The sequence below is a fragment of the Priapulus caudatus genome, unplaced genomic scaffold (assembly GCF_000485595.1).
Source record: "Priapulus caudatus unplaced genomic scaffold, Priapulus_caudatus-5.0.1 Scaffold894, whole genome shotgun sequence".
In the NCBI taxonomy this organism is placed as follows: domain Eukaryota; kingdom Metazoa; phylum Priapulida; class Priapulimorpha; order Priapulimorphida; family Priapulidae; genus Priapulus; species Priapulus caudatus.
Window position 1 is genome coordinate 19,324 of NW_014577955.1, and position 11,458 is coordinate 30,781.

At 51.9% G+C, this 11,458-nt stretch overlaps 2 protein-coding genes across 3 annotated transcripts in view; both read left to right on the forward strand.

Annotated features, from left to right (window-relative positions):
- The window catches only part of LOC106814259, a 23,599-nt gene extending 17,975 nt beyond the window's left edge, over positions 1–5,624 (forward strand). The window contains exons 2-3 of the mRNA XM_014818555.1: positions 3,461–5,506; positions 5,575–5,624. Of these exons, the coding sequence (XP_014674041.1) occupies positions 3,461–5,506; positions 5,575–5,624 (2,096 nt within the window). The remainder of the gene's footprint in view (positions 1–3,460; positions 5,507–5,574) is intronic.
- LOC106814261 (heat shock 70 kDa protein 12A-like) overlaps positions 5,392–11,458 on the forward strand; it is an 18,821-nt gene continuing 12,754 nt past the window's right edge. For both annotated transcript variants that reach the window (XM_014818557.1, XM_014818558.1), the window contains exons 1-4: positions 5,392–5,923; positions 6,800–6,946; positions 7,589–7,890; positions 8,077–8,442. In XM_014818557.1, the coding sequence (XP_014674043.1) occupies positions 5,635–5,923; positions 6,800–6,946; positions 7,589–7,890; positions 8,077–8,442 (1,104 nt within the window). In that variant the 5' untranslated portion in view covers positions 5,392–5,634. The remainder of the gene's footprint in view (positions 5,924–6,799; positions 6,947–7,588; positions 7,891–8,076; positions 8,443–11,458) is intronic.

Consider the following 11,458-nt stretch of genomic DNA (forward strand, 5'->3'; position numbering starts at 1 on the left):
GTGTGTGTGTGTGTGTGTGTGTGTGTGTGTGTGTGTGTGTGTGTGTGTGTGTGTGTGTGTGTGTGTGTGTGTGTGTGTGTGTGTGTGTGTGCCACAGTGTGTGTGTGTGTGTGTGTCGCACATTCTCCCGCTCTGTCTCTCTCCACCCGCCCTCTCCCCCCCACTGTGCCCCTTCTCCCCCTCTCTCCCCCTCTCTCCCCACTCTCTCCCCTCTCTCCCTCTCTTCCTCTCTCCCCCTCTCCCCCTCTCTCCCCTTCTCTCCCCACTCTCTCCCCTCTCCCCCTCTCTCCCCACCCTCTCCCCCACTCTCTCCCCTCGCACCCCCTCTGCCCTCTCTTTCCCCCACTCTCTCCCTCTATACACGGGCGTCGCCCATTTTTCGGGCGTGCAACCTTGTCACGCTCCGGCGTTCCCCGCGTCATTCATCTACTCACACACACACACACACACGCGCGCGTGTGTCTGACATACAATACACAAAAACAGTGTCAATTATAGTCTTAGAATGATGCAGGATCTCCGTACTAGTGCCTGCAAACATTAGCGACCCATATCAGGGCGAGCAAGCTGTGCGTACTCGATCCTTAGAGAAGGCAGGCGATGATTGGGGCATGTACAGGCGCGTTAATGGGTCTGTAGTCATAGGAGCACTGCAGGGTGTCGTCGTAGGGGAATATTTAGGTATAAGAGGGCATGTGAATTGTGCCCCCATTATTGCCAGTTTTACTACAGTCCGATTGCTGCGGCTGCGTCTTCGACAATTATTCTGCTCATATCGCTTTTCCGAATGTTTTTCCGTCTTCGCTGTTTCGCAATTCGCACGCTTCATGTACGCTGCCGAGAGAGGTTTTCTCTAGGTTTGTCCCATTGTCGGTAGTTATAGATAGGGGCTAACCTCCAAATTCACTTGGGTTCGTGGTTCAGGCCAAACTCAGCTGGTAATTTCGCTTTTGAACTCATACAAAAACGGTGGCCTTAAATGACTCAGACAGATGGGTCGATCGGGTTCGGATCTCGCCTTGGTCGCTGCTGTTATGTCCTCGAGTGAGGCATTTTGCCAAATTTGCTTCATTCGAGAGACAGAGACGAGGGGAAGGGTGAGTGAGAGAGATACATCGAAAGAGAGAGAAAGATGAGAGAGGAGAAAGAGAGAGGGGGCTAGAGAGACACGGACAGACACAGAGAGAAAGAGACAGAGGCAGAGAGAGAGAGAGAGAGAGAGAGAGAGAGAGAGAGAGAGAGAGATAGACAGAGAGCAGGGAGGGAGAGATATATATATAGAGAGGGAGAGAGATGTAGTCTATAGAGAGAGAGAGGGGTGAGAAAGAGAGAGAGAGAGAAAGGGTAGAAGAGAGATTCCGTTTATTTTTCCTGATTTAACACGGCTGGCGAGTTTGACCTCATGTCCTGCGAAGGCGCATGCGCTGCTCATCTCGTTCTGGGCAAGAAAAATTACTCTCGCTGTCCCAGAGTCCGATAAGCCGCAAATACTTCAAAATTTCCGCGAATTTCGCTCTGCCTTTGTCATCCCGGAAGGGCAGGATACTGCAGTCTAAACATTCTGAATTTGATAATAATGTTCCGGTGCGCGTGACCCTGTCCCCCTCTAGCACACTGTGCCCGGCTGCGCTTGGCTAAACCTCCACTGAAGTATCAGATTAAATTGGCAGCTCTCTGGCATGTATACTATCAGGATACTATCTGATATATAGTATCAGGAGTATCAAGAGCTAATAATACCTATTATTAATATATAATTTATAATAGGTATTATTAGCTCTTGATAGTATCTGCACACACGCACGTACGTATGCACGCACACAGGCACACACACACACACAACACGCGCACTCGCACGCACACAAGCACGCATGCATACATGCATATATGAGTATAATATGGATATATATATATATATATATATATATATATATATATATATATATATATATCAAGAGTACATAATAAAGAAGAGTATGACACTGTTTTAACAGCGTTTTGCATAGTTTTCAATTTGTAAATATTCTATCAATATGTGAATAAATATATTCAAACTATGATTCTCGTTTCGTTGATTATGTTTTCGTCTATGATTCTCCCTTAATCATATGACACCATCAATTTACCTGAAAAGCGTATGTGTTCTTCAAAAAAGTTATTTGAATTCCACTTCCAGTGTTTCGTAATTGCTGCATTCTCTTTCTGTCCTAGATACGAGTTGAAAAACATGTGTAATACGGCGTACATTGTAACTTGAACTGTGCATTTTTGTCTGTGTTTAGAATAAACTGTCGTTGTCACTAACTAACTGATCGTTGCTGAGTATATGCTCGTCAACGCCGTACTTCGATGCAACACATGCATATGGAGGGTGAGAATGAACCTACGAGTTACAGTGTTTCGGGTTTATACAATAAACCATACATGTTAGATGCCGACGCCTTCATGAGTAGCAGGGACAGAAATCTTACACGGTCTACAGGAATGGCGGGCGGCAGGTGGCTAACAAGGCCTAATAAGTGTCGTTGTTTGTCTCATGCAATTGCTGTCCCCGCCGAACAAAGCGTGCATGTGCAAAATAAACTAAAGACTTTTGCTAATGACTTGTCGGCACACTGTCACCAAATAGCAGAACTTGTTGCCCAGGTAAATATCACTCGTGACACGGGCGCACCACCTTTCTTTAACGCATCAGGTTAGTAACCGTTCTTGGATTAACTGACTGCGTATAGAGTGGTTCCACAGGCGCGTAGTGTTCAGTACACCTCTGCCTCTCTGTGTCTAGTGTATCACTAGTGCTAGTTGGTGCATGAACACCCATGATGATTAACCCAGGCGGTTGCGTAGAATTGGAGTTTTTCGTGAACTACTCTCAAGTAACTGTCAAATCGTTTCTCCGTGATCTGCATAATTTAGATGTTTCTTGCTGCGTTTGATGAGGGGTTTTGCATATATACGAAAACTACGCCACCAAGAGGCACATCAATCAGTGGGCGTGCGCTACATCATGTATCCGTGTATGGACTAGATGGTGCATTGACTTATAACCGCAGTGCTGAATTGAAAGTGGTATTGAATGAAATGCTGCGAAATGCTGCGAAGTGGTATTGAATGAAGCGCTGTGAAATGCCGTTTCTGTAGCTCCCTGCAGCTGAATTTTAACGAGCGCAATACCTGTTGGGTCGTTTGTTTCCCATACCTTGCCGTAATGTTTGAAGCATTGGAAGTATATTTGAGCTCGACGCACCGAAACGAAAGGATGTGTGGTACGCATGTATATTCTAATGGCGCAACGAAATGTGTTGCCCGTTCCTACAACCCAACGTAACTCATGTACGTAGAAAATATTGCCCTGGACCGAACATTGATTTTCCCAGCCCACAAAACTCCATGTTTACTACGCAGTAGGCAAAAATTGTGTGAGAGTAATATATTTATTATACGTATCTTCTCCGTTCAGGTCTATCGAGAGAGGAGCTGATTCACCGCTCTCCCCACATCGAGTACTGGGCGCCGAGCGTGGGTCGTCACCACACTCTCTCGCCAATATACGAATCAAGAGACGTCAGCAGCAGGTATGGAAGGTCCGTCTGCATCATTGCACAGCCGAGAGAGACACTAGACGACGAGGAAGGAGGCAGGAGGGAACCCCTAATCAAGGACGGAGTAGGAGGAGGCCGGGGGGAGGCACTTTCTGCTGAGGGAAGAGGAGGAGGCAAGAGTGAGTCATTAATCAAGGAGGGAGGAGGAGGAGGAGGAGGCACGAGAGGCCATCTCCCGCCGAGTTACACGGAAACACAGAGGAATATACTGACAGGTCGAACAAAGCGATGCTGTGGGGTCAACTGTGGCGCGTGTGAGCACCGCGCAGAGACCGACAACACACACGCTAACACCCAACACACGACCAAGCCACCCGACCGCTCTCCCTTCACTCCACGTGGGGGCGACACAGACACGTACCCTGCAGTACCCGGCGAGAGAACGTCTAAGGACGTTGTCGCCTTGCGAGAAGAGATGGCCACCAAAGCCGAGATCGGCCCCCACGACTACCTCAGCGACGGTCGATGGACGGCTAGTAAGGATGCCCTCGGTGTAAGCGGATACCCGAGCAAATACCCCGTGCCTAGACAAGCGATCAGTCGCATCGACCAAGAGGCGCCACCCATTAGCGGTAGGAATAGCAACAATCTGCCTTCCCCTCGCCGCGCCTCCGTCCCCGACGACACCGCTGTTTCGTCGCCGAGGGAAGTGAAATCGTCACCAGCAGGACGAGCGGACGGCGGCGCCCCCTGTCAGCGAATGAAGGAAGGCGAGCCGGTGGAGGATTTCGAATTCGTCGACGCGCCGCGTTTGTACACGCCGCCACCGGAATACACGTCGGCCGGCGGAGTCACAGAGGTCGCTGCCGCTGTTAGCCCATGCGACGACGAGGCGGGGATGAGACGTGCCGTCGCCGCGAAAGCCGCCGCATCGCCAGCTCGAGCCGAGGTCAGGTCGCTCGTCGTGCGCGACAGAGCGAGCGACGACCCCGATCCCACCGACAGAACCTCGAGTAAGACTAAGGCTGAGGCTAACCGAGCTGCGGCGCCGAAGACTAGCTCGTCGGCTAAAACAAACGGCGTCCGCGACGATGTCGAGATCATCATCGACTTTGTTCCGGCAGACGGCGACAACGCACCGCCGGATAAAGGCTACAGGTTTCAGCGAGCGAAAGAACTCACGCGCGTTCTCAGCTCTCCCGCTTCCTCCGGAGCCGTGGTGACGAAGGCGTTGGCAAAGACGCTGCCAGGGGACATCCCGCACTGCGCGGGTAAGGTGAGGACGCTCGCGAGTCAGTACGAGGACGAGGATAAGAGAAGCAAGGAGGTTTCCGCGACGCAGCCTGAGACGGCGGCGACGGCGCGAGATGTCGTGGTACAGACTCGAGACACGGCGTCGGCAGCGACGCGAGACAACGTGGCAGCGACGCGAGACGCTATGGTAACGCGAGACAGTGAGGCAGCTACGCGATACAGCGCAGCAGTGACGCGAGATGCCATGATGATTCGAAACACCCCAGCAGCGACGCATGACAGCACCGCAGCGACGCGACACAGCGAGGCAGCGTCTGGTGTGGCAACACCACTGGACGTCATACCCGTGAAAGCCGGCGGGGAGATAGCCGACAGACTGTTCCAGGAGATGAGGGCATATGAGAAGGTGAGAGCCGCGCGAGAGCACGCGGACCCGCCGAGGAGGGACCCCGCCGTCACCCAGGAGGTGCCTCTCAGCGAGAAGGCGATCAGTCGGATGACAGCAAACGAGAAGATGCGGGCGGTGCAGGCGATCATCACGTCGCGCGAGGCCACGCCCGAGCCGCGCGGCGACGACCCCGACCCTACCCCGCCCCACCCGTCACGGTCCCCGGAGCGCGTGGTGCAGAGCGAGAGAGACTACGAGGAACTGGAGGTGACGTCGTCGTACGTCGGCGACGAGGTGGCGGGGGAGACACGCGACGGATCGTGTCGGCTGCCGCCCCGCGACGACGACGATGCACGGAAGCCTTGCGCAGACGTATCTTCACCTGTGCAGATACCGGGGAACCCTTCCGCTCCTCCCCCGCGGAACTATGTGGCGGTTAGTCGGCGCCTGATGTCGCTTCCGCAGTTCGAATTGACACGTACAAAATTCGAAGATGTCGGCGTGGACTCCGGTGAGTCGGGGAAGTCTCCCGGTTCTGGAACGAGATCTAGGGAGGAGAGTGTCGGGGGAAACTCTCCCGCCGCTCCTGTTTCGACTGTGGGGAGTGGTAATTCCAGTGCCAGCTATGGAGCAGGCGTATACGACATGTTTGATGGCAGTGCAGATGATGATGGGGATGGGAAACCAACGGTCAGCATGCCGAATAGGCAAGATATCTCTACGAAAGCAAGCAGACCAGGTAACGTTCATCTTCCAAGCAGAAGTAGGTTAGAATACCGTTAGATGCTCTTGTTTTTACTATATTGTGAACTGTATACTTGTTTTATGCTACCAATGTGGCATTAGTTGGGTTCGTATTTGCGTGAAGTTTCATACTAGAGAACAGAGGTAAGTGAGAGAATATTCTTGGGGCTAGGCATAGTGCAGGAATTCTGTTTTAGACACATTGTCAGTTTTAATACCTTTTTATTGAATGTGATTGATTAATGATTCATTTAACTGTGGCTTCTATGTATTTCTTAATCAATAACGTTAATTAACGGTACATGAGTCAATAATGTACAGAAGATTGGCCTGTTAGATTTGCCTGTAGGATCTTTGGCACACAATCAGTAACATTGTAAAGGCTCATTATCACAGCAGCAGTATAATTGCAAAGTGCCCTGGGCAGTCGCTGGAATCGGAGAGGTAATTTATGATAACTATATTGAGAGTGGGACGCGTGCGCGTGTGCACCACCGAGCTTGCGCGTGTCATGCTAAAACGTGGATCCTAATGTACGTGTCTACTGCGTTGTATGCTCGCTGGTGTTGGGCAATTGCAGTTCTGTGCGGACTAACGTGTGTCAGTGAACTGCGCTAAAAATTTTCCCGATAAACTAGAAGCGGGGATGATTCCAGTTTCGTTGATCTTGGGTCCGTTGTATTGTTTTCTGAAGACTAATTTTGTTTCTGGCAACGGGCTCCTGAATTGTAGATACCACAACACCGAGCAACGTCTCTGCGCTCTACGTCTCTTAAAAATCTTACAAACATGACTATAAACATTCCAGGACACACGAATGATGCGCCTAGTTCCGACTGGCATCAATCCAATTGTTTCTCGCCTGTTTCAGAGGCTGTACTCAATGAAGGTGAAGACAAGGCTTGCTATGTCGGGGTGAGCAGGACACAGAAGACACCTAGTCCGTGTCGCGAGGAAGCAGTGTACAGTGTCGTTGACAAATCTAGCAAGCAGACGCGGATAGCACCTCAAGCTGAGGGTACGTACGTGCCAGTCAGGCAGATTGAGCCAGTATAGAGGCAATTTGTTAGAAATGCTTGTCGCAAGTTAGATCGAGAAAAGTGGAATTAACGAGTGATAGCGATGACGAGAGAGTGATGTGTGATGTGCTCTGGGCTGGTGTGGTGTGGCGTGGCAGCGTCATATGATGTGGTGTGTTGTGGTGCGATGCCATGGGATCTGGTGATGTGGCATGACGTGGCATGGTGAAACGCTGTGTGGTGTGGTGCGGTGTGGCGTGGTGTGGGGTCATCCAGTGTGATGTGGTGTGGTGAAGTAAGATGCGATGCGTGTTGCTGTGGTGTGGTGTGACGTGGCGTGGCATGGTGTGCTGTCATGTAGTGGGGAGAGAACCTTGGCATGGTATGGTGTCATGCACTGTTGTGTGGTGTGTCATGGTATGGTGTGGTGTGGCATGTCGTTATGCAGTGCGGTGTGGTGCAGTGCGGTGCAGTGCGGTGCGGTGCGGTGTTGTACAGTGTGGTGCGGCGCGGTGCGATGTGGTGTGACATGGGATCGTGTCATGTGGTGTGGCATAATCCGGCATGGCATGACGTGACGTGCCGTAACGTGCCGAGATACGACATGCCACACTACATACACGCGTGACACGCGCTTGCAGGTAGTCACGACCCAACCATCACCCCCGCCGCCGCTACATCAAGGACACGCAGCGACAGCGCGTCCGACACTGAACTCCCCGACGACCAGCGCCTGCCTAGCAACGACTACCAGGAGATCGACTTCAAGCCGGCCGCTATCCCGCGGAGCGATCCCGCCACCGTCATTGACCAGTTAGAGGAGTCGTGTGTTGATCCAGGCCGGGAGGGCACATGGAGTGAGGCGATGTCGTCGCCGGACACGGCCAGCGTTTACACGCAGGACGAGTCTATTGAAGTCATCCCACAGCAGGGCGTGGACTGGGTAAGTGTGAGATATATTCTGGAACAGGGCGTAGACTGGGTACGTGTTAGATCTAGTGTTCAATGTGTTCGATTGTGAAATGTTCAGCCACTGGTTTCGTCGTGCATTCAAGTCACTGCCTGTCCGTTAATATACATTACGTGGACACACAGTGCATTCATTCGAGTCCCTGTCTGTCTGTCGCAGGTGAGTGCGGACATACATCACGACTCCCGTGGCGCGACGTCCAGTTCTAGCTCCATCGATTCCGGCCACGACTCGCACCAGACCGGCCACTTTGTCGTCGTCGCCATCGACTTTGGCACGACCTACAGCGGCTACGCTTTCAGCTTCACCAAGGACGCCGACAGCATCCACATGATGCGCAAGTGGGAGGGCGGCGACCCAGGTATCGTCAATCAGAAGACACCGACCACCGTGCTGCTCACGCCCGAGGGAAAGTTCCACTCGTTCGGCTACGCGGCGAGGGACTTCTTTCACGATCTGGATCCGAAGGAGGCGGCGCAGTGGCTCTACTTTGAGAAATTCAAGATGGCGCTTCATCACAGCATGGTACGTGGCTTTCCCGTTTCGTTCCCCCGTAAATTGGCAAGCATGCGGCAACAGACTTGCGCGGCCCGGTGTCGGTAACGTCGTTATTACTATAATCAGGGCCGGCGGAAGCAAATAAACATTGGTCAGGCCATTTAGCATCATATCAATAGGAATGTTTCACCTGACGTCATAGATCAGGTCACGTGTATTTGTTATGTGTCATGGTTGGCAGAAGCGAAGCGTGCTGCTTGACATTTACAGATGAATGACCACATGTTCTGATAGAAAGCGCTGTTTATGTAGTGCACGTACACGTGCGTACTGCGTGCGTGCGTGTGCACGTACACGTGCGTACTGCGTGCGTGTGCACGTACACGTGCGTGCATGCGTGCGTGTGCACGTACACGTGCGTTCATGCGTGCGTGTGCACGTACACGTGCGGCGTTGCGTGGCGTTGCGTGTCGGTGTTGTGTGCACGTACGCGTGCGGCATGCGATGCGATGTGTGGCGGCCGTGCGTTCGTGGCAACGTACACGGTGCGTGCGTGTGCACGTACACATGCGTGCGTGCGTGCTGTGTTATGTTGCGTGCCGTGTTTCGCGTTTTGTGTGCACGTGTACACGTGCGGGCAGTGCCGAAGCGTAGCGCCGGCGTGAACAACGTAAGGACCCCTACAGTGCCCTGTGCACGTACACGTGCGGCTTGCGTGGCGTGTGTGGCGTGCGTGCGTTGTGCGTGCTTGTGTGCGTGCTGCACGTATACGTCGTCGTGCGATGCGTAACACGGTGCGTGCATGTGTGCGTGTGCACGATACGACGTGCGCGCAGTGCGTGCGTGCGTAGATGACAAGTAACGGCGTGTCGTGCGTGCGTGTGTACGTACACGTAGGGTTAGTGCGTGCGTGGCGATGCGTGTGCACTTACCCACGTGCGTAACATGCCCGTGGCGTGCGTGCGGTGCGTGCGTGCGTGTGAACGTACACTGCGTGCCTGCCGTCAGCGTTGTGAAGTGCGAAGCGTGTTCACCGTACACGGTGCGTAGCGTGCGTGCGTGTGTGTGCACGTACACGTGAATGCGTGCGTGTGCACGTACACAGTGCGTGCGAGCGTAGCGTATGCAACACATATAGACGTGCGTGCGATGCGTGTGCACGTACACCTGGCGTGCATGCGTGCGTGTGCACGTAACACGCACACGCTGCGTGCATGACGTGCGTTGCGTGCGGCAGTGCGTGCAGTGTGCAGGTACAACGTAGGTGTGATGTGCACAGTAGACGAGCGTAGCGTGCCCGTGCAGTGACGTGCGGTGCACGAGACGTGCCTGCATGCGTGCGTAGCGTGTGGGCACGTAGCACGTGCCGTGCATGAAGGTGTGTGTCGATAGCCGTGTGGCAGCGTACACGTGCGTGCGTACCGTGTGACTGTGCAAACGTACACCGTGCGTGCGTGGTGCGCACGCGTGTGCATAGTGCCACGTAAAGACGTGCGTGCGTGCCGTGCGTGCGTGTGCACGGTACAAACGAAACGTGCGTGCATCCGATGTGAGCACCAGTACAACGTGGCGTGCATGCGTCGTGCCTACACGTGCGTGCAATGCTGTGCACGTACCTGCGTGCATGAGATGTGTGCGTGCGGTGTGCTAAGACACGTGCGTGCGATGGGCCGTGTGCAATACAACGTGCGCGCGTGCGGCGTAGTGTACGTACACGTGGCGCGAGTGCGTGCGTGTGAAAACTTACACACGTGCGTGCGTCGTAGTGTGATGTGTGTGCGTGCCGTGGTGTACGTAACGACTGCCGCGTGACGTGCGTAGGAACTACACGTGCGTGCGTCCGTGTGCTGTGCACCGTACACGTCGTGGTGGGTGTCGCGCGCTGTGCAGGTACAGCGTTACGATATAGCGTTAGCTGCGTGGGGTGCGTGTGCAGATACAGCGTGTGTGCATGTGTGCAAGTGCGTAACGTGAGTGTGTGTGCCAGGTACAGCCCGTGCGTGCGTGCGTGCATGCATGTGCATATAGACGTGCGTGCGTGCGTGCGTGTGCTTGTATCGAACAATATCACGCATCTGCTTGCTGCCTACCAACAATTAAACTGCGCATGTGCGCATATGACGTCAATGTTTATAAACATGACACTCCTGGCCAGGTGCCCACGGCGCAGCCGTGGCGGGGGAGCTCTACGAGGGGTTTCCCCCTCATCAAAGGGGGGTTTGGGGGAAATTTTTAAAATTTAATACACCAAGATGCCTTTTTAGAGCTTAAAAATACTTTTCAAAACTCTAACAAATATATATTTATACTTCAGTATAGGCCTAATTATTTCGGCATCTGCCAATTTACATGTCAAATTTTTGTTCTTTAACGTGCACAAAGAGAAATTGGACAATTTGGACTTGGAGAAAGCAGTTGATAGGTTTATAAAAAAATTACGATCATCGCACAGGAATATTTGGTCCAGTTTCATAATTGCATATAGTTCGTTTCATATATTTAACTCTCGTTAATAATTATCAGGTTACATGAAGATACTTTAAATTGACAACGTCACGAATATTCTATGGTAAAATTTATTAAATTTTTATTGCAATTTTTTACATTAAAAGTAAGAACTAACGGGACTAAACGTATCGTCAAATTCTTACCTGATAAGATTGGTAATTTAGATTCAAACCTAAAAATTTGATTTGATATTAGTGTTCCTGACATTAATTGCTTGCTATGGGCTATGTATGAGTCACGAGTGTATGTTCACATCGAACAATATAGTAAAATAAGAAGTATAATGCAGCAATTTAACCATAAAAAGTGAACAAAATTACTTATATTTTGTGACTTTTTTTTATTACTATTTACGGTGACGTAATCACTTTAAGCAGCATCACGTTATTTAGACGCAGTTGCGTCATTGTAGAGCGCAGATATGTTTTTAGTCGTCGCAATGCAGAAAACGATCGTTCGCTTATATTGAACTAATTATATTGAATAATTATATAATAACAAGAGCCGCAGAGCGTCTGGGCTCATCTGAGGTCTG